Here is a 22,193-nt window from a genome sequence, read left to right on the forward strand (position 1 = left end):
AATTGCCATTTCCTAACACATACCATAGTACGTTCTTTACATATTTATTTCAATACAGGTTTTCACTTTGAAGAAGAATGATCTTTATTTGCTATTTTATGTGTATATATATGATATATGTATATATAAGATACATATGTATGTGTATATATCTATATATCTATATCTATATCTATATATCTCTCCAATATTGCTCACCTCCTTGAAGTAATGCACACGAATTTGAACTAAGAGGTGCAGGTAAACCTGTTTCAACGTTTTCTTCGGTGTAGAGGCCCAAATGAGAGGAGAGTGAGGAACCCTGGGCATAGTTAAGGGGATACATGGTACCCCAATCCCAAGTTACAAGAAAGATGCCAGGTTCAGCAGTGCCACTGAGATTGACTTCCCTCGAGGGGACAGGGAGGCGTTCCCAGAGAAGAGCAACTAGGCGGACGCTTGGTGGACTCAAAGTCGGGGCTCCACATCCTGGGAGGGGCGCTAGGACCCAGGCACCCGCTGGCCTCGGGAGGTTCTGGGGAGTGAAGGCGTGTAGAGGCTCAGGCTCGCAGCCAGAGTCCCTCCGGAGGACCAAGGACCAAACCCTTCACGTGGGCACTGAGGCCCCAGGGTGCAGGGTGCGGGGTGCGCCTCAGTGCAGGGCTGCTGCACAGGGATCTGCACCTGCCGTACTCCAGCAGCCGCTAGCCACCGGCATGGACCCGCAGCGCTACCAGCCAAGCACACGCCAGGTGAGCCCCCAGCATGGGGTCCAGGGCAGACCCTGACACCTGGGGACCTGGGGACCAGGAGGAGCCCGGCTAAGACGCTCAGGGTGAGCATGCACAAACCCGGAGCGGAGCCCCAGCCTCCCTTCAAGCACCTCGCTGCCGCGCGCTCCACCCCGCGCCCCTAGTTTCTGCTTATTCTGGTGCCCGGCTCTTTTTCCTTCCCAGGCGGGAAGCACTTGGAGGCTCTGGTGTACCCATCTGATTTATAATTCCCAGTAATAATAATCTCCCACAAACAGCTGCTGTTCGTATCTACCCAGCGCCTTGCAGTGATCCCCGAGCTTCGCTGTCTCGGCTGCGTCTGCATTGGCTCCGCTCCACTGCCTCCTGTTGCGTCCCGCGTTTCCCAAGCTCTCATTACGCGGTCCCGGTGCCCCGGCCCCTGCTATGCCCAAGTGTTTCCAATGGCTTTATAGCTGCCTCCCTTTCCGGGGAGCGAAGCACTGTAGCCCTAGCCCGAGTGTGGATGTGGATGCTGGAGTGTGCCCTTACTCCGGCGCCGAGCGGTGCTTCCAACACCACGATCCGAGGACCCACTCCCGCCTTCACACTCAGTTCCCCAGAAGGCGTTTGCTGGGCGGATAGACCAAGCGCCACCTCCTGCCCCAACGCCAGTGGAAAGGGATGTGTGGAGGGGGAAACAAGCAGGGGGCTTGGGAGAGAAGGAACATGCATGTAAAGAAAGTTCTTTCTTGTGGGATCTCGGGAAAGTGTCTGTGACCAACGTCTGCTCTGGCCTGTGAACTTGAGGGCATTCTACTAGGGGAGTCACCTGAAGTGCATTTAGTTACCAGAATCTTGTAACTTCGGTCACTCTGGTGTTATGGGAGGTGAGGCTTGCATCAGTCTTTCCAAAGTCCCTGTACCCTCAAGATTCTGCTTCTGGCATAATCTTGACACTAGTTTACCGTCTCCGGGTTGCTAGCCTCAGGAAAACACCACTGATGGGTGAACTGCGATTTGATAGCACCCTAAGACCACTGTAGTTGAGGGTTGGATATCTGTCCCAGCAGTCTTCGCCCAGCCACGAGGTCAGGAGACTGGGGGACGTGCTTGTTGATGGTTAAGGACTTTTGAACCTGAAGTTTAAACGTGCAGTGCTAACTTAGAAGAGAGTCTTCCTTTGAACTGTGTGTTGGGAGACAATCAACAAAAACATTTGCACAAGGCTTCTGGGGTAGGTGAGGGCCAGAAAAACCCGCCCTCTAGGATTTATAATCGCTGGTTTCACATTGCCAGTTCTTGCCTGACTGCCCTTCTGACCTTGAATGAGCTATTTTAACTTTGCAGAGGCTTGGTTTTCCAAGAAGCAGAAAAGGAAGAATGATAATGCACCAGGAGTGGGAATTGCTGGGAATGGGAAGCAGGAGCTGGGTTCTAGCCTTTGCTGTACGTGAAACCAGCAAGACACACACCCTGTTTTTTTTAAAATTTATTTATTCGAATTAGGTATATATGACAGCAGAGTGCATTTTGATTCATTGTACACAATTGCAGTGCAACTTTTCATTTCTCTGATTGTACAGGAAGTAGCATTGCACCATGTGTGCAGTCATACATGTATCTAGGGTAATGATGTCCATCTCATTTCACCATCTTTCCTGCCCCCATGTCCCCTTTCCTCTGCTCCCTCTACTCCCTCTCCTTTGCCCAGTCACAGGTCCTCTATTTTCCCCACCCCCCCCTCCCCATTATGGATCAGCATCAACTTATCAGAGAGATCCTTTGGCCTTGATTTTTGGGATTGGCTTACTTCACTTAGCATGATATTCTCCAACTCCACTCATTTACCTGCAAATGCCATAATTTTTATTCTCTTTTAATGCTGAGTAATATTTCATATACACCCTGTTTTTTGATCACAGCTGTCAAAAGGACTGAAAGGGAGCCTTCAGTTCTGTGGTCCAGTGGACCTGATAAGAATCTGCCAACTTTAGATAGCTAGCTTACTATATCCACTAGTTCTTTGGATCTTGCCATAGATTGTACTGAGTTCTAAAGAGAACTGGATTAGAACTGTGGATGAACTGAATTTTAATTCCAATCTGAATTTTAATTCTAATCTGTTTATAGAGATACCTATTTTTTTCAGGCTTATAGTTTGTGAAAATAAGCCTGACTTGTTTAGTTAATACTTAGAATGCATTGGAAAGGGCCTACTTAGAAAGTCCTGGTTGAGCTAGAGTTTGGTTGCATAACCCTGGAAGGATGAGATCTGTTCCATGTATTTGTAAGACCCTAGCCCTAATCACCCTCCTAAAGGCATGAGTAGAGAAGCCCCCAATTGACCACTTACTAGAAGAGGGCCCAGTGTGTTGCATATCTTATGGAAGCCCCTTCGTTTATATCTGACAAAAATTTATTTACTGTGGAATGACTCAGTTAATTTTAACTATCAGAAAAGTATTTTATCAGTTTGGTAATGAAATCATGAAATTGTCTTTAGAAGCTACATTATATATTGGAATGTCCTATGTTGCCAGAACATTTTGGGGTAAGCACTGCTTAAGAAAAAAAAAATGCAACTTTTAATTTTAGAAGAGAAAATAAGCAGGATGCTTTCTGTAAACTAGGTAAAATTTTTTTAAAATAAAAGAACACAAGTAAATACAACACAAGCCACAAGCAATCTTATTTCTTCAAGTTTTCAGAGATGAATCTCAGCATCATGCTGAATGTTAAGCACTTGCTGTGTGCTAGGGATTGTACTAAGCACTTTATGTACACAGTCTCTTGTAATCCTATCAGCACCTTCTGAAGGAGGTGCTGTGACTGTTTCTTTCAATTTTACAGATGAGGGAACTGAAGCTTCTTGATTGAGATCATATAGCTAGTAGATGGCAGAGCTCGGCCAGCTAGCTGGGTTTATTTTCAAAGATCTAAGCAGTATGAAAGAGGGAATAAGGGGGACAAAAATTGCCTACTGGGTGTCAGATACCTTATTCACCTAAGTGCATTTAAATGGAAACTATTTTGTGAGAGGTAATTTCCTTTTCTTTTTCAACTTATATTTCCTTGTTTTTATCAATATGATTTAGGTGTTTTCTGGTCAACAAAGAGACTGACCTCTTTCTTTTTTTTTAACTATATCAACTTCAGTGCAGAGGGATAAACCATGATTTACTTAAGCAATTCCCTGTGAATGGGCATTTGGATTATTTCTAAATGTTCACAATCATGTATTTTATTAGCATAGTCAATCTTTATATATTTATATATGGATACTTCTACAAATTTGTATATTTCTGTACACCTGTTCAGATATATCTGGTAGGTCAATTTCTAGGGATGGCATTGCTATGTGAAAAAGCAGAGTTACTATTACATACATAGTTTTTACTACATACTTCCAACTTGTTTTTCCAAAGAAAATATTTTTTTTTCTAATTTTTAGTCTAGTTCATCCACTGACCTGTTTTGTTTTTTTTTTTTGGACTTTGGTAAATCCTTTAATCTGAAGTGGTCTTAGGTATATTATCTGTAAACTAGAGATGACTTGTTGATGGTCAAAGTCTCTTCAAATATTTTCAATTAGAGGCTGAATAGATGAATTTTTTTTTCTTTACCTCCCCAAACAACCTAATATCATAGGAACTTCAGGGTTGTTTCTGGTGCCCTAGCTTTTATGAGGTAGATTTTGTGTGAGAGAAGTGACTGTACCATAGTTATGAGTCAAACTGAAACTTTAATAGCTCAAATAAAAAGGCTTATTTCTCACTTAAATTTTCTATCCAGAGCAGAGTGTCTGCTCCACACAGTCACTCAGGAAGCCAGGCTGATACAAATTCGTCTGTCTTGTAATTACACTCTTTAGAACTTGTAGTCTTGGTGGTGTCCTGGCAGGGGAGAGACAGAGTGGAGAATTAGTACCTGCTCTTAAATGCCTTTTCACAGGAATAAAGCATGTTTCTTTTATTTACAGTCTTTTGGTCAGAACTCATTGTGATACACAAGATAGGGAAATGTTGTTTTCCTGTGTGACCAGGAAGAGGAAATGGTAAATACAGTAGTACTCTGGATTAGTGTCAGAGCTGCCATCACAAAGCATCAATGGCTGGTGGTTTACATAATACAAATTTACTCCCTCATAGTTCTGGAGGCTGGAAGCCCAATATCAAGGTTATCAGCAGGATTGGTTTCTTCTGAGGAATTCTCTTCTTGGCTCATAGATAGTCATCTTCCTATCTCTCTACATGGTCTTCCCTCTGTGGTCTGTCCTACGCTTTGCTTATAAAGATACTTGCTATATTGGTTTAGGCCTACACTAATGATATCATTTAATATGAATCCCTCTTTATGAACTCTTATCTCCAAATATAATCACATAATGAGGTACTGGAGGATAGAATTCAACATATAGGGCATTGTCACTGTAAGCCAGTACATACTAAGGTATGCGCACACTGTTTTTGTTTGAGGAGGCTACTTAAGCTCATGAAGTCACACTATAGAATCATCTTCCTCTTTACATCACATCTGTCTCCCACAGACCCTGGCCCCACATTTCCTAACAAAAAGTGTTGTTTTCAAAATTCCCTTTGTATTAATAACTGAGTCCAACATTACTATGACTTGCCTCAAGTAACCTTTTATTGATGGCACTGACTCTACTGTGAGGAGGGAGACTGTAAGTGAGAGAGAGCCAACATCATGGTAAATAGCATGAATCTCAAAGCAGACTGCCTGTGCGTTAATCCCAGCTCCAGCACTTATCAGAAATGTTTTCTCATCTGTAAAATGGGGGGACTCATACTTTCTTGTTGTTGTGCTAATTAAATGAGATAATACATATAAAGAGGTTAGCATATAGTAGGGGATCAAAAAAATTGTTGATTTCCATCATTTGCAAGTTTGGAAGCTTGTGGAACCCTTTAAGTCCAGTGTGCTGTATCCCAGATCATGCCTCTGGACCACAGAGAGCCCAGAGGGCCTGCTAATGAGCTCCTCAGTGTTTCTATGGCACTCCCCCAAAAGCCTATATTTCTTAGAATGAAAGTAATTGCATTATCTTTTTTTTTTTTTTTGTGGTACTGGGGATTGAACCTAGGGCCTTGTGCATGCTAGGCAAGCACTCTACCAGTTGAGCTATATCCCCAGCCCCGCATTATCATTTCAATACACAGCTTATACACATTAAAGTTATAGGTTAGAATTTAGACCCAAAAAGGAACACAAGAAAGAGACTGTCCCTTTAAATATCTCTTTATGACTGTTATCCTACTCTGAGGCAACTAGGGTTAGCAGTTACAGTGATTGGTAACAGCAAAATTGTAGTTTTTCTGAGACGTGTCTTTTACCTCTCTTATTTTAATGAAACTGGGATCAGGATGTGTTTTATACCCCAAAATATTGGAGAGTTAGGCATAGAACCTTCTCCCATTGGCCTGCTTAGGAAGACAACTTCAGACTTACCTTCTCACACCATCTTATCCTTGTTCAAACATAAGTTGTTGGATTGCTCTGTACCTGTGGTGGATTATTTGTCTTGATTATTGTGTAACTGTTGATTCCTAGGGCTGACCTGGGACTGGGAAAGCCATGAATTGTCATGTGACCTTGTACCTGCATGTTTGGAGCAATGTACAGTCCGGTCAGAAACCAGAACAGTGACTTCTGGTCCAGGTGAACTGCACCCTTCATCCCTGGCAACTGTGTGCATCCCGCTGTGGGTGGAGTGGGGCCAAGACTCTGCACTGTAGGTGGTTTCTGGGCCTTCCTCTGAGACTGAAGACCATGCATTCTATATTTTCTGACCTGGTTCCTGCTGTAGAACTAAGTTAAGGCAATGATAGAATAAAGCCCACTGTGCCTGGTGAATTGATTACCAGTCTGAATCTATGGCTACTGCTGCTGGCCAAGCAGCATCTTATAAATTGCTATTAGTCAAGCAGTGTTGCAATGGATTTGTCATTTTCTGTGAATATATGTACACAGTTTTAGCTTTTTATGTTTTCAAATTTTCAATAGAGGTGGGTGCCTTGTTGGTAATACATGAGTTGAGTTTCATTGCTGATTAAGATGATTTCGAAAGGCCACACTACGATTTAGCACTGAAACAAAGTTATTGTTTACACAGGAGCCAAAGAAATAGAGTATAAGGTATAAATTTGATATTGATGAAGCAAATATTTGTCATTGGAGAAATGATGCAGTTTCAGTTTTGCTTTGTCTGTTTTGCAAAATAAAAGCCAGATGCTTTTAAGAAAGAAAAGGTACCCCCCAAGTATGTGAGGCTAGATTTATGTTTTGTTACTGAGATGTGTGCAAAGGATTATCAATTACTTGTTAAGTAACTAAGCTGACGGCAGAAGAAATTGCCTAATCCCTTGGTATAGAGGGAAAAAAATTCAAAGCAGTGAGACTAGTGGGACCAATTTTTATATCCTGTTGGAATACCATCAGGCCATTATGTCATTGATTAATGAGCAGCATTTTTTCATAGAAATACAAAAAGTGATGGTGTTTTATATCATCAGTGTTATCTTAGATGAAATGAAATCCCACAGAGATGGCAAAGTCTGGAACCTAGAGCTCCTATCTCTTAAGCAGTCTATTTTTTCCTCCCTACACCAGTGTATACATTCCCTGACCAGGTGTCCTCTGACCCCAGCTTCTACGTTGGTGTCATAGTCACTTGCATGACCCCAGAGTGCCTCCTTAGGAGTGAAGCACCTCTTGTTTTAGTGTATTTGTGTTGCTTTCACAAAATAGCCGAGACTGAGTAATTTATAAACAATAGAAATGTATTTTCTCTCAGTTCTGTAGGTTGGAAAGTTCAAGATCAAGGCTCCCGGCAGGTTTGGTTTTCCAGTGAAGGCTGCTCTTTGTTCCCAAGTTGGAGCCTTATTGCTGCAAACTCCAAAGGGAAGGAACACTGTGTCCTCACACGGTGGAAGGGACCGAAGGATAGAATGAAGGAGAAAAACTCCCTACATAAAGCCCTTTAACAACACATTTAATCCAATCATTAGGGTGGAGCCTCCCCAAAAGTACTAGGAATTAGGGAATTAAATTTTTAACACACGTGTTTTGCATCAGGGATTAAGTTTTAAACACATGTGTTTTGGGGGACCATGACATTTAGACCATAACATTTTGCCTTTAGCTCCCCAAATTCCACGTCCTTTTCACATGTACAAAACATTCATTCCATCCTAATAGCTCTCAGAGTCTTAACTAATTTCAACACCAACTCAAAAGTCTAAAGTCCGGAGTCTTATCTAAATCAGAAATGGGTGAGACTCAAAGCACAATTAATCCTAAGGCAAATTATTCTCTAGACATGAGCCTGTGAAATCAAACAAGTTATAGGATGGACATTTCCATTATGTCTTCATCTGTTTTCTGTTGTTATAACTGAATAACACAAACTGGGTCATTATAAAGAGATTTATTTCTTACAGTTCCAGAGTCTTGGTGGCAGTTCCACCCCTGACTCTTCATTAAGTATTTCCCTGGTGGGGACTCTCGGCAGCTGCTCTGATCCCACAGTTCTACTCAGCATTGCCCTGGTAGGGACTCTCTGGTGGCTCTGTCCATGAAGCAAGTCTTTACTGGGGCACCATGGCTATTTAATGCATCTCTGAAATCTAGGTAGAGGAAGCCATGATTCCATAGCTCTTACATTTTGCATGACTGCAAAATCAGCACCACAAGGACACCATCAAGCTTTATTGCTTGTGCAGTGACCCTAGCTACACCTGGGCTTGAGTTAGGGTTGGAGCAGCCAAAGAGCATTGTGCTGAATGCGCGGAGTAGAGACAGTGGTCCCTGGGCAATGGCCTTTCCCCTGAAATTATTCTGTCCTTTGGTCTTCTGTGATGTGCTAATGCCTTTATAAAGAGAGGAAGAGAGATCTGAGTGGGCATGCTTGCTCTGGCTCATCATGTGATGTTCTCTGCTATGTTATGATGCAGCAAGAACTCCCTCACCAGAAGCTGAGAAGGTGCCTGCACCATACTCTTGGATTTCAGAGCCTCCAGAACCAAGAACCACAAAAACTAAAACTTGGCAGTGTCCACATGGTGCTAACTCTGCAGGTACACAGAAGTATAAAGGGATGCAATGCAACTGTCTAACTCACATAGCCTGCAAACATCTTCCATTGTAAATATCACTTCTTCTGAGGGAGATCAGTGGAAAGCATTACTCAGGTTGGGATATAATGAGAAGTTAAGTGACTTAATAAATGTATTAAGTTTATTAAGTATTATAGTCTATGTGTTCTTTACCACGAACACATGCTAGAAGGTCATGACTGATTACACAATAGGAAAACAAATGATTTCTCTAAGTTTTTAGCATCTGTTTTGAACTTCCATTTAGAATTTTATAAAAGAAAATTCAAGATCATCTTTGTTGTATCAATAATGGAATAAAAAGAGGAAAATTAACTTGTTCAGGGAGCTGCACTAAAACTATACAAGAGAGCTCTTAGCAACCTAAAAGTGCTTTATAAAGTTGAGGAGGAGTTCTAGGTCCTTTCTTGGCTGATGATGAAATGACATTAAGAAGACCGAGATAAATAATATGGATATCGAGTTTACCATGAGCCTCTTTGTCATATAGTCCATTGACCACTGTTCCTGCTCAGAGAGCACCATTTTGTGGCATTCATTTTCATGTCTTAAAGAGGAAAAACTCAGTTTTACTCCAGAATAGCACTTTGAGAGGGACAGTGGCCACTGAAGTATTTCTGCCATCTGTCTTTTATTGAATAGGATTTTCCATTTAAGGAAGGGCATTTGGGGTCTTGTAACATGGCATGCCCTCAGAGTTCTCCGTGTGCTGTTACTTGTGCTGTAGGAATAATTTCTTCAGGAAGACCAGCGCTTACCCACTGATCTCTACAGCAGCAGAAAAGACCCCATGGCTGCCAGGATTGTACAAAAGGAAAATCAACAGGAAGGTGGAAATTGGAAAAGAGAGTGGAAGGAATAGAAAGGAAGGCTTTCTGGAGGAAGAGTCGGGAAGAAGTGGGTTCTACCCTTTTACGTCAAAGCACACAGGGAACCATGGGAACGATGTTGTTTGGGACATTGGAAGTCCATGGACAAGGTGTTTCTGCTCCAGATCCTGCATAAGTGATCAGAGGACTGGAGAATCAATACCTTGTCACTTCTGTACCAGTTCAGTTAGTATATTGGTGAGGAAGCTCTAGGGTAAAGCCAGAAAGGGCGCGGAAGGCCTCATCTGTTTCTGCCTTCCTCACACAGATGGCCTCTTGTATAGGCCCACATGTAGGTGGCCCTCCTGGTTCTCCCCTAAACCCTTTTCTCTGCCTTTAGAGGTACTCGCTCAGACTTCTGGAATCTCAACTGCCACCACCACTGTCAATGAGGGTGATGGTAGCTATGAGCCCAGAGGAGGACAGTGGCAGTGTGGGACATTGATTCCTCACCCTGACTTCTCACTGGTAAAAGACGAATTGTTTCTACTCCTAATGAAACAATTTTGGACCAACATTCCTCCCCTTTTGGGTTTCTCTTTTAGTGCGGCGAGAAAGTTGAGAAGGAAAGGAGGGGAAGAGGGAGAAAAAAATTATAGTAAGTAACAGGGAGAAAGATGACCTGAGAAAGATTGATAAGAACTGCCCAGGATGAGGTGGGGAATGTTGGCTCTACTCTGTGGGTGGTCAGAGAAGACCTCCCTTGGTAAGGTAATATTTGAGCTGAGGCCTGAAGGAATGGGGGAGTGAGCCCTGTGGATATTTGGGGAAAAGCATTCCAAGTAGGAGGAAGCAGGTGCAAAGGCCGGAATGGAGCCCATCCTTGTGTTTGAGGCACAGGAAGGAGGCCAGGGTAGCAGGAGTGAGGAAAAGTAGTAGAAATGGAGAGTGGAGAGGTCACAGGGAGCCAGACTATTGGGGCCTTGTGGCCTGCTGTAAAGACTGTAAAGGCATAGGATCTGGCTAAAGTTGTAGGAGATTCACTCAGGTTAGTTATGAAAAGTAGCCACAGGGGGGCAAGGTGAGGCTGGGAGCTATGCTTGGAGGCCATCATCATAACTTAGATGATTGATGGTTTAGACCGGGATAGAAGCAGTGGACATGGTAGGAAACAGTAAGATTCTAAATTGATTTTCTTTTTTTAAAATATTTTTTTGGTTGTCAATGGACCTTTATCTAATTTGTTTACATGTGGTGCTAAGAATCGAACCCTGTCCCTACACATGCTAGGCAAGCCAGCACTCTACCACTGAGGCACAACCCCAGCCCCTCTAAATTGATTTTCTAAGTAGAACTAACAAGATTTGCTGGCAGATGAAATGTGGGGTAAGAGAAAGATCTAGGATGGCAGATCCCTTGTATATATCTAGGATGGAAAGTCCCCTTCTAGCACTAGCATGGAATAAGATTGGTCCTAAGCTGGGTTGGGGAGGCTTGCTACCTATATACTCTCCTTTGCCCATATCCTCGTGAGTTCTTTTCATGAGGTATCTCAAATGATGTGGACTGATATGAAAAGTGACCATGGTGTGGCTTGGTTCTTATTTGCGGACAAGAACCAGTCTGCTGTTCTCTTCTAGGGAGATCTAAGGCCAGACTTTGCAACAACTCAACATGCCTTGGTCAAAATCAAGGGTATATAAAGAACTCAAAAAGCTAGACACCAAAAACACAAATAACCCAATCAATAAATTGGCAAGGACCCGAAGAGACACTTCTCAGAAGATGATGTACAATCAATCAACAAACATATGAAAAAATGTTCATTATCACTAGCAATTAGAGAAATGCAAATCAAAATCACTCTAAGATTTCATCTCACTCCAGTCAGAATGGCAGCTATTATGCATACAAACAACAATAAGTGTTGGCGAGGATGTGGGGGGAAAGGTACACTCATACACTGCTGGTGGGACTATAAATTGGTGCAGCCAACATGGAAAGCAGTATGGATATTTCTTGGAAAACTGGGAATGGAACCACCATGTGACCCAGCTATCCCTCTCCTCGGTCTATACCCAAAGGACTTAAAAACAGCATACTACAGGGACACAGCCACATCATTGTTTATAGCAACACAATTCACAATAGCTAAATTGTGGAACCAACCTAGATGCCCTTCAATAGATGAATAGATTAAAAAATGTGCATATATACACAATGGAATATTGCTCAGCAATAAAAGAGAATAAAATCTTCCTCCCTATTCTTTCAGGGAGGGAGAGCATGGGAGGATTAGATTAATTCTAGATAGGGAAGAGGGGTGGGAGGGAAAGGGAGGGGGAAGGGGATTAGCAAGGATGGTGGAATGTGATGGTCATCATTATACAAAGTACATGTATGAAGACTTGAATTGGGTGTTAACATACCTTATATACAAAAGAGATATGAAAAACTGTATATATGTGTATTAAGAATTGTAATGCAAAAAAATAAGTACATGTATAATGGCATAAATTGATGTGAACATACTTTATATACAGAGGTATGAAAAAATTGTGCTCTATATGTGAAATAAGGATTGTAATGCATTCCACTGTTATTGTGTATTTAAAAAATAATAAAATCAATAAAAAAGAATAAAATCATGGCATTTGCAGGTGAATGGATGGAGTTAGAGAAGATAATGCTAAGTGAAGTTAGCCAATCCCCAAAAACCAAATGCCAAATGTTTTCTTTGATATAAGGAGGCCGATTCATAGTGGGATAGGGAAAGGAAGCATGGGAGGAATAGACAAACTCTAGATAGGGCAGAGGGGTGGGAGGGGAAGGGAGGGGGCATGGGATAATTAATGGTGGTGGAATGTGATGGACATTAGTATCCAAAGTACATGAATGAAGACATGAATTGGTGTGAATATACTCTGTATACAATCAGAGATATGAAAAATTGTGCTCTATATGTGTAATAAGAATTATAATGCATTCTGCTGTCATTCATAAATAAATAAATAAATAAAATCAAGGATCCCCTCCCCCTGGAAGCCTTCCCTTATAACCAAACTTTGAGTGCCCCTAAGTGTCAAAGTTTTTTGGCTGAAAAACATTATTCTTAGTAAATTAATCATAGCCAGTGGAAAGATAAGAATCAATGAAATCATCGATTATAGACTTTTTTTTCATAAATGAGATGACAGAAAGAGGAGAGAGAGAGAGTGGGAGGGAGGGAGGAAAAGGGAAACTCACATCTCTAGTTTATGGGACAGTGCCAAGTGAGGTTCAATCAGAAGGCAAGAGAAAGCAATTGTTTTACTAAGATCTGATCTGACACACAGTTGGGTTATGACAGAGGTGCTCCTGTGATCTCCTTTTGACTTGGCTGCCATGGGTCTATCTGGAATTCAGTGATTGCTTCTAGAAGCCTAAAAGTTGTACTCCCAGCACCACTTTGGTTGTAACACAGGTATCTGTTGGCCAAGGCCTCCTGTAGAATTAAAATAATTTCTGTGCTCTAAATACATACTTTGGAAAATGTCAATTGACTGAAGATCAAATAGTCACAGAAAGGCTATGATCAGCAAGGAATGGTAAGTCTATTATTTTCTTATTCTTGGAGCTTAGATGTATTAGCTTTTTCAGATTGCCGTAACAGAATGCCACATGCTGGGTAGCCTAAACAACAGAAAATTCTTTCCTCTTCATTAAATAAATGGTCTAGAAGACCAAGAGGCTGTCAGGGTTAGTTTCTGGTGAGTCCTATCTGCCTGACTTGGACATAGCTGCCTTCTTGTTGTATCTTCACATGGCTCTTCCCTGGTGCATGAGGGAGCTCTCTGGTGCCTCTTTGTATGAGGACACCGATTATATTCAATTTGACCCATCTTTATCTTCATTTAACCTAATTACCTCATTGAAGGCCCTGTTTCCAAGTATAGGTTATGGCTCCAACCTAGGAATTTTGTGAAACATGCGTTAGTCCCTAACATGAAGTAAATGCTGTAAGTTTAAAAAGATATTACTGGGGTCTAATATTTGTAAAATAAAATATATATCTTTTAAATGTGCAGCTTGATGAGTTTTGACAAAACCATCATCCTGTGATGTGCCGATGCAATCACCTCAAGCTGGATGAGGCCAGCTCCTTCCACCTGTTTCCTTTAGTCCCTCATGTTTCTTCTAGTCCATTTCCAACACCCCCACCAGACCCCACTAGTAGCCACAGAACCTTTCTTCTATTCCTGTAGAGTTGTTATAGTTTAATGCCAATGAAATCATACATATAGCTTTTTGCGTCTTCTTTCACGTAGTATGAAGGAGTTGAGATTCTTGTTTGTTGTTGTGTTGATCAGCAGTTTGTCACTCTTTTAGTGTTTCATTTTATGAGTATAACCACAATATATTTATTTATTCTTCTGCCAATGAACATTTGTTTCCAGTTTAGGACTACTATTAAAAAGCTGCTATGGACACCAATAGAGAAGTCTTTTGACATATGTTTTCATTATTCTTGGGTAAAAGACTGGAGGTGAAATTTCATGGTTCGATGTAAGTGTACTGTATGTTTGATAAGGAACTGTTTTAAGACTGTGTTCCAGAAGTGGTTGTACCCATTTACATGGCAACATATGAGAATTCCAGATGTTCTACATCCTTACTAAGGATGTTATTATCAATCTTTTGCTTTTTAGCCCCATTAATGGCTACATAGTGATAGTTCATTGCAGTTTTATTTACATTTCACTGATGACTAATTGATACTAAACATTTTTTCTTGTGTTTACTGGCCATTTTTAATTTTATATATTGTGAAATATTTGTTTCAAATATTTTGTTCAGTCTTTAATTGGGTCATCTGCCAGCTTTTGTATTCATTGAGTTTGTCTATTGTTTACCTGTTTTTTACTTATTTATTTGTTTATTTATTTATTTATTATTTTTGGTGCTGGGGATTGAACCCAATTGAACCCAGGGCCTTGTGCATGCAAGGCAAGCACTCTACCATCTGAGCTATATCCCCAGCCCTGTCTTCTATTTATTAATATCCACTTTGTTTATTTGACATGTAATAATTGTACATATTTATAGAATACATTGTAATAATTCAATATATTTATATAAAGTGTCATGATCAAATTGCAGTAGTTAATATTCCCTTTTTCTTAAATATTTGTCTTTTTGTTGTTAACTTTTTTCTTCTTTTCTCTGTGATTCTATTTGAGTGGTTTTAATTAGTGTGTCTTCTAGTTCACTGATATTTTCTTCTACAGTGTCTAATCTGCTTTTAGTTTCATCCAGTTACAGTTTTATTTCAGAACTTGTATTTTTCATTTCTAAAAATTCAATTTGGTTCCTTTTCTTCTATTTCTCCTCTCACAATGTTGTTTTCTTTCAATATTTGAACATAATTATAATAGCTGTTCTAATGTTCTTGTCTGATAGATCCAATACTTCTGTTTCTGTTTACAGATCTCTTTTGATTATTGGTCATCTTTCTCTGCTTTATGGTATATCTAGTAATATTGATTGTACAGTAGATATTAAAAAAATTTTTTAGATGTTGATGGGCCTTTATTTTATTCACTTATTTGTATGTGGTGCTGAGAACCAAACCCATTGCCTCTCACATGCTAGGCAAGAGCTCTACCACTTAGCTACAACTCCAGCCCCTAGACATTTTGAATCTTACATTGTTCAGTGGTTAGGTTTTGTAATCTTCTTTTAATGATGTTTGGAGTTTGGCTAGAAAATTAAGTTAAGGGCTGGCATTCTGGCTCAGTAGTAGAATGCTTGCCTAACACATGTGAGTCCCTGGGTTCAAACTCAGCACCACATACAAAAATAAATAAATAAAATTTAAAAAAGAAAATTAAGTTAATTTTGGCTTGGCTTGATATTTTCAAGTTTAATTTTTTTTTTTTTAAAAAGTACATCTGGGGTTTTTTCTCTGTAATCTTGTTGTTAAGGTGAGACCTAGTTGGGTTCTCTGCTGAATTATCTGAGTAATTAACAGTGATTCTCCGCTTTGGCTGGTCAGAACTTAGATAGCTCTTGACTTCTGTGTAAGCTCTGTGAATAGTTCAGTGACTCTCTTCTTTTTTTTAATATTTATTTTTTAGTTTTCGGTGGACACAACATGTTTATTTTATTTTTATTTTTTTAATGTGGTGCTGAGGATCAAACCCAGCACCCCGCACATGCCAGGTGAGTGCGCTACCACTTGAGCCACATCCCCAGCCCCTAGTGACTCTCTTCTTGATCTTCCTGATCAGTGGAATGTCATTCTACTTGTGCATTTCTTAGTATTTAATAAACTCTCAAGTGCCCCTTTATGTTCTTTCTTTTACATGAGGCTCCCTCATTTTGAAACTCTGCACCATGACTTCTAGCCACATAAGCTCTGATCTCAGTCTTCTCTTGTCAGTCACTGTGCTCTTCTTGGAATTCCTTCCTTGTTCTGAGGTGTAGAATTTGCCTTCAGGTTGAATGCTGGGATAATCACATTGTATATCTCATTTCCCTTTTCTCATGAACAGCAGTCTTGAGCTACCTATTTTCTAATGTTTGATAATAGTTTTTAATATATTTTATCTGATTTTGCTAGTTGTTAATAGAAGGAGGGTAAATTTGGCTCATGTTTTTTCTTCATGGCCAGAAACAAATGAAAATTTTATTCATGATCCTATATAAAAAGGCAAAAGGTTGCCATCTTAAGATGATATTCTAAGATTGGGGTTATAACTCAGTGGTAGAATGCTTACCTTGCATGTGCTAGGTCCTGAGTTCAGACAAACACACACGCACACACACACACACACACACACACAGTTATTCTGCTTGAAGGTATACTCAGAGATGTTTGTGCTCTTTTATTCATTCTTCTTGCACACACACACACACACACACACACATACAAGCATGCACATACACAGACAAGCACAGCACACACATACACAAGCAATGGATATGCCAAACAATTTGGAAGAATTGTAATCCATTGTTTTCATTTGTCATTACAGAATTTTTGTTTTCCCATTATGGTTCCTATGACTTAGTTTCCTTTTCCTACCCACCCAATACAAATTGGGCTGATGTGACATTTTAAATAATATTTAGGTTCTTAAATGGTTTTTCATGGGTGTGTGTGTATATATATATATATATATATATATATATATATATATATATATATAAACATGGTTTTTAGTAGTACATTATAGTTATATATGCTGTTGGGGTTCATTCTGACATAATCATACATGCATGGAGAATAATTTGCTCCACTTCAGTTTCTAGTATTTCCCCCTTTTCTCCCCTCCTTCCTCCCCCTGTTCTCTTTCCTCTACTGTACTGGTCTTCCTTCTGTTTATTTATAGTTTCTTAAAATTAGTGCTTTATAGGTTTGTCTAAAGGTGAAATTCACTGTGGTATATTTGTATATGTACATTGCATAATTTGGCCAATTTCATTCCACTGTTCCTCTCCTTCCCTGTCCCTCCTACCTCCCCCTCAATCCCCTTCCTCTGCTCTACTGATCTCTGTATTTTTATGGGATTCCTCCCATTTTTCCTCCCTTATTTTGGTCTAGCTTCCACATATGAGAGAAAACATTCAACCCTTGACTTTTTGAATTTGGTTTACTTCACTTAGCATGATGTGCTCTAGTTTTATTTATTTACTAGCAAATGCCATAATTTTATTCTTCTTTATGGCCAAGTAGAAGTCCATTTGCATATATACCTCTTTTCTTTATTCATTCATCTGTTGATGGGCACCTAAGCTTGTGCCATTATTTAGCTATAGTGAATTGTGCTGCTGTAAACATTGATATGTCTGTATCACTACCGTTTGCTGATTTCAATTCTTTTGGATAAATACTGAAGAGTGGGATAGCTGGTGGTTCCATTCCTAGTTTTTTGAGGAATCTCAACACTGCTTTCCAAAGTGGTTATACTAATTTGCAATCCCACCAATAATGTATGAGTGTATCTTTTTCCCCCCATCCTTGCTAGCATTTAGTGTTCTTGATGATTGCCATTCTAACCAGAATGAGATGAAATTTCAATGTAGTTTTGATTTGCATTTCCATAATTGCTGGGGATATTTGAACATTTTTTCAAATATTTGTTGATCATTTTAATTTTTTCTTTTGAGAAGGGTCTATTTAGTTTATTTTGCCCATTAATTGGTGGTGGGTGTTTTTTTTTTTTTTTTTTTGGTATTTTTGAGTTCTTTATATATTCTGGATATTAATCTCTAGCAGAATTTCTAAGTTCCTCATAGCAGGAATTCTATGAATGGCCAATAGTCTTGCTTCCTATATTTCTCAAAATGGTAGGTTACTGGTAGGTACATTTCTAACTCATTATTATATGTTTTATAATCACTTGTATACACAGTCAGAAACAGGATATTAAAAATGCAATTAATGTGAAAAGTCATGCCATATGAATTGTAGTGGGCCATGAGATTTTTACAGAACTTTCTGCAACTTAATGCTTAAAACATCTTGGAAAGGTATAGAATTTGTGGTTTAGCTCCATCTCTTACAAAAGTGATAAGAGAAGGAAAATCTTAAAGACCAGCTTGATTTCTTATTTGTTATGATTTGGATCCTGAATGTCTCGAAACAAGTTTATGTGCTAAAACATTGTCCACAATGCAGCAAGGTCCAGAGATGGTACTTTTAGGCAATGTTTGGATCTTGAGGACTCTCTGTCCTCTTGAGTGGGTTAATCTATTTGATGGATTAATAATTTGAATTGACTACTGGGTGGTAACTATAGGTAACTGAAAGAAGTAGGTCACTGGGGGCATGCCCATGGGGATTTTATCTTGTCCTTGGTTCCTCTTTCTCTTTCTGCTTTCCAGCTGCCATGAGCTGACAGCTTTCCTTTATCACATTTTCTGCCATGATGTTTCTGCCTTGGAGCTAGCTGCCCATGGACTGAACTCTGAAACCATGAGATGAAATAAACCTTTCCTCTTCTAAGTTGTTCTTGTCAGGTATTTTGGTCACAGTGATGCAAAGTTAACACATTAATTTAACAACAAAAGATAATTCATATATAAATATATATATATAATTATTTGATATATATTTGATATATATGATATGTAACAACAAAAGATAATTCATATATATATATATCTCATTATTTGATATATATTATATATATCATTATTTGATATATATTATATATATATCATTATTTGATATATATTATATATATATCATTATTTGATATATATTATATATATATATATATATATATCTCCCAATATGTCACTTTCACTTCAAAAGTCTAAGAAGTTGGTTTCTTTTTCTCTTTAAAGCTGATGATGGTGACTTAAGTAAGATTAGAATCCCTGTTATAAAGGATCTGAATCTTATCTTTCAGATTTCAGTGAGAAAAGAAATGAATTTGGCATTAGCTATTTTTCTTCTTTAAAGGCCTGTAAGATTTTTATAATCTATAAAAGTTTGATGGCTCCATGCTCAGCAGAAAGCAAGTAATTACTTAACCAAGGTAGGTGGGAATTCAGGTTAATGGTAAACAGAAAGATATTGAAAAATTTCATCTCTAAAGGGTAAAATCACAAGAGAAGTATACATAAATAATACATGCAAAGTACAAGATCATAACACAGGAAGTTATTTTCAAAATGATGCCATTATTACTATTATTCAATTTTGTCTGTATACATACACTGTATGGAATTCACACTGGGGAACCATTCGCCTCCCATCTCTATCTCTGTTTTCTAGAACTTTATTATTCCCAAAGGATAGTGGACTTTTGTCTTTCCAGGTTTAAACTCTGTATATAAAGAAAAAGAAAATCAAGCAGTCTCCTGGAAACGTATATAGTTCTGTTGGAGTGTACGTAAACCTATCCCTCCCCCACCCCCACTCACTGTTTTCAGAAAGGATCAAGAGTATTAAAAATTTGTCCTTCAAAGTTCCTGGGGAGACAAATTCCTGAAATCCATAACCTTCCATTCCTTGTAAATTGCCAGATGATAGTGCTCTATGGTAGTCCTTTGTGTAATGAAGCTTCAGGTTTAAATAAACACACACACACACACACACACACACACATACACACACACACAATTTTTATATGCACATTGACTTTTAAAATGAAATAAATAAACTGAGAAAGTAAATTAGTGAAAAACTAGATCCTGGGAATGAAAGCAAAGCAATAGTTTTACTATAAGAGTTATTAATGATTCTTTTACTTCTAATCCCAGCATTTTTGTTTTGGTTAGAAGATATTTAGAACATTCTGGTTCCCACTGAGGAATAGCTGTTACTTCCTTTTTTAAAATTAAATTATTTATTTATTCTAATTTGTTATATATGACAGCAGAATGCAATTCATTTCATATTACACATATAAAACACAAATTTTCAAGTCACTGGTGGAACACAACGTATTTTCACACCATTCCTGTTTTCATACAAGTACTTAGGGTAATGATGTCCATCTCATTCCACCATCATTCCTACTCCCTTGCCCCCTCCACTCCCCTCCCTCCCCTTTGCCCTATCTAATGTTCCTCCATTCCTCCCCTGCTCCCCCAAGCCCCATCACCATTATTAGTCAGCATCTTCATATGAAAGAAAACATTCAGCCTTTGATTTCTTGGAATTGGCTAACTTCACTTAGCATTATATTCTCCAACTCCATCCATTTCCTGCACATGCCATGTTTTTATTCTCTTTTAATGCTGAGTAATATTCATTGTGGATATATACCAAAGTTTCCCTTTCCATTCATCTACTGAAGGGCATCTAGGTTGGTTCCACAGTTTAGCTATTGTGAATTGTGCTGCTAAGTATATGTTATATTATGTTTCAGAAAATAAAATATCATAAGTGAGGGGTTGTGTTTGTGTCATTGTTTTTATTTTGTATTATCTTACTTTGTGTGTAGCACTGATTTTCAAAGTGTGATCCCTAGATGAGTGGAATTTGCATCACTTGGGAATGAGTGAGAAACTCAAATTCTCAGACTTTGCAGTCTGTGTTTTAGGTAACTGACAATTTGCTAAAATTTGATAGCCATCGGTGTGGAGAACCTGGAAAGCTCCTCCTGCACGTGACTCAATCCATTTTTGTGCATTAGAGTATAAGCCACGTAATATGAGGAATGAAGAAGTGATCACTTGTGCCCCCAGCTACTGTTGCCTTGGAGATATTTAGTGGAGTAACATGGGAAAGTGCCATGCTGCAGAGCAAATGTCAAACTCCAAGAAGGAAGAGACTTTCTGCCAGAAGGCTTCTAGAATACCTCCTTTCACAGTCCCAGCAGCCAAAGTGAGAAGATTAAAACACCAGATGAACAGAAGGTGCTAATGCTGGGCCCTCAGGCGAAGCTACAGCCTGGAGGCACCTGGAGCTAGTGAAGAAGTCAAATCCCAGGGCTCAGAAGCTTTTTTTTTTTTTGAGGCAAAAGTTTCAAAGGCTGACTTTAGTCATCCTGACAGGAAGCAAGAAACTAACATCCGTGTGTGGGCCTGACTGTAGGGAAGCCCACGAAAGTCTTGGCAAAGAGATGGTTGTCTTAACCATGTGGGGGAAGGGTGGGCCATATGCTTGTTGGTGAGGAGGACCTGGAGGCTAACACATCGAACTGTCTTCATGATTCTTTCAACAAATACTGAAACGTATTATTTCTGGTTTTAAGTACTAGAGATCCAGCGGTGGACTTAAAAGTGATTCTTGGCCTTGTGTCTCTCGTGTTGTAGTTATATTCTGGAGATACTTCAATGGACACTTTCTGGTTTCTAGACTCAAGCTTCTGGACCCCAAAAGTGCAAATCCAGGGAAAGAATCCCTTATATAGAAGAGGCTCATTTCTCCTGAGAGTACTCCCCATTCTCACCCATTATCCTACCTATCTAAGGAATTTTGCAATTGCTTTCAATATCACCACCTTCCTGTCCCCTCCCTGAATCAGTGTCAGATCCCAGGATTTATTCTTGGTAAGGTCTGTATAATTCCCTCCCCTTTCCCCTCTATGCCCACACATTTCATCTACTTGATATCCCCTAGGGGTTCCATAACAAAATACCACAGACTGGGTGGCTTAGACAATAGAAACTTATGTTCTCACACATCTGTAGCCTGGAAATGTACCATCAAAGTGCCAGCAGGGTGGGCAAGGCCTTCCTCCTGGGATTGCTGATGGTGCTGTCTCTGTGAGTTCACGAGGCCCTTCTTCTGGGTGTGTGCATGCAGCTCTGGGGTCTCTTCCTTTTCTTATAAGGACACCAGTCCTGTTGGACAAGGGCCTCACCTTTATGATCTCATTTAACCTTAATTATCTCCTTCAAGGTAAATTAATTCAAATATAGTAACCTTGAAGATTAGGGTTCCAGCATATGGATTTTAAAAAGATAAAATTCAGTTCATAACGATCCCTATTATCCTATTTCTGAATTATTTTTTGTTGATTTTTATTTTTATTTTTTGGTACTGAAGATTGAACCTAGGGGTGATTTACTACTGAGCTACATGCCTAGCTCTT

The 22,193-nt window shown here is 39.5% G+C and overlaps 1 protein-coding gene across 2 annotated transcripts in view; it reads left to right on the forward strand.

Moving 5' to 3' along the window:
- The first annotated feature begins 565 nt into the window (after positions 1-565).
- Pde8b (phosphodiesterase 8B) overlaps positions 566-22,193 on the forward strand; it is a 236,991-nt gene continuing 215,363 nt past the window's right edge. For both annotated transcript variants that reach the window (XM_046427538.2, XM_046427545.2), the window contains exon 1: positions 566-731. In XM_046427538.2, coding sequence (XP_046283494.1) covers positions 696-731 — 36 coding nt within the window. In that variant the 5' untranslated portion in view covers positions 566-695. The remainder of the gene's footprint in view (positions 732-22,193) is intronic.

Source organism: Marmota monax, unplaced genomic scaffold (genome assembly GCF_021218885.2).
Source record: "Marmota monax isolate L192 unplaced genomic scaffold, Marmota_monax_Labrador192_F-V1.1 WCK01_AAM20220418_F8-fsc00018, whole genome shotgun sequence".
NCBI lineage: Eukaryota > Metazoa > Chordata > Mammalia > Rodentia > Sciuridae > Marmota > Marmota monax.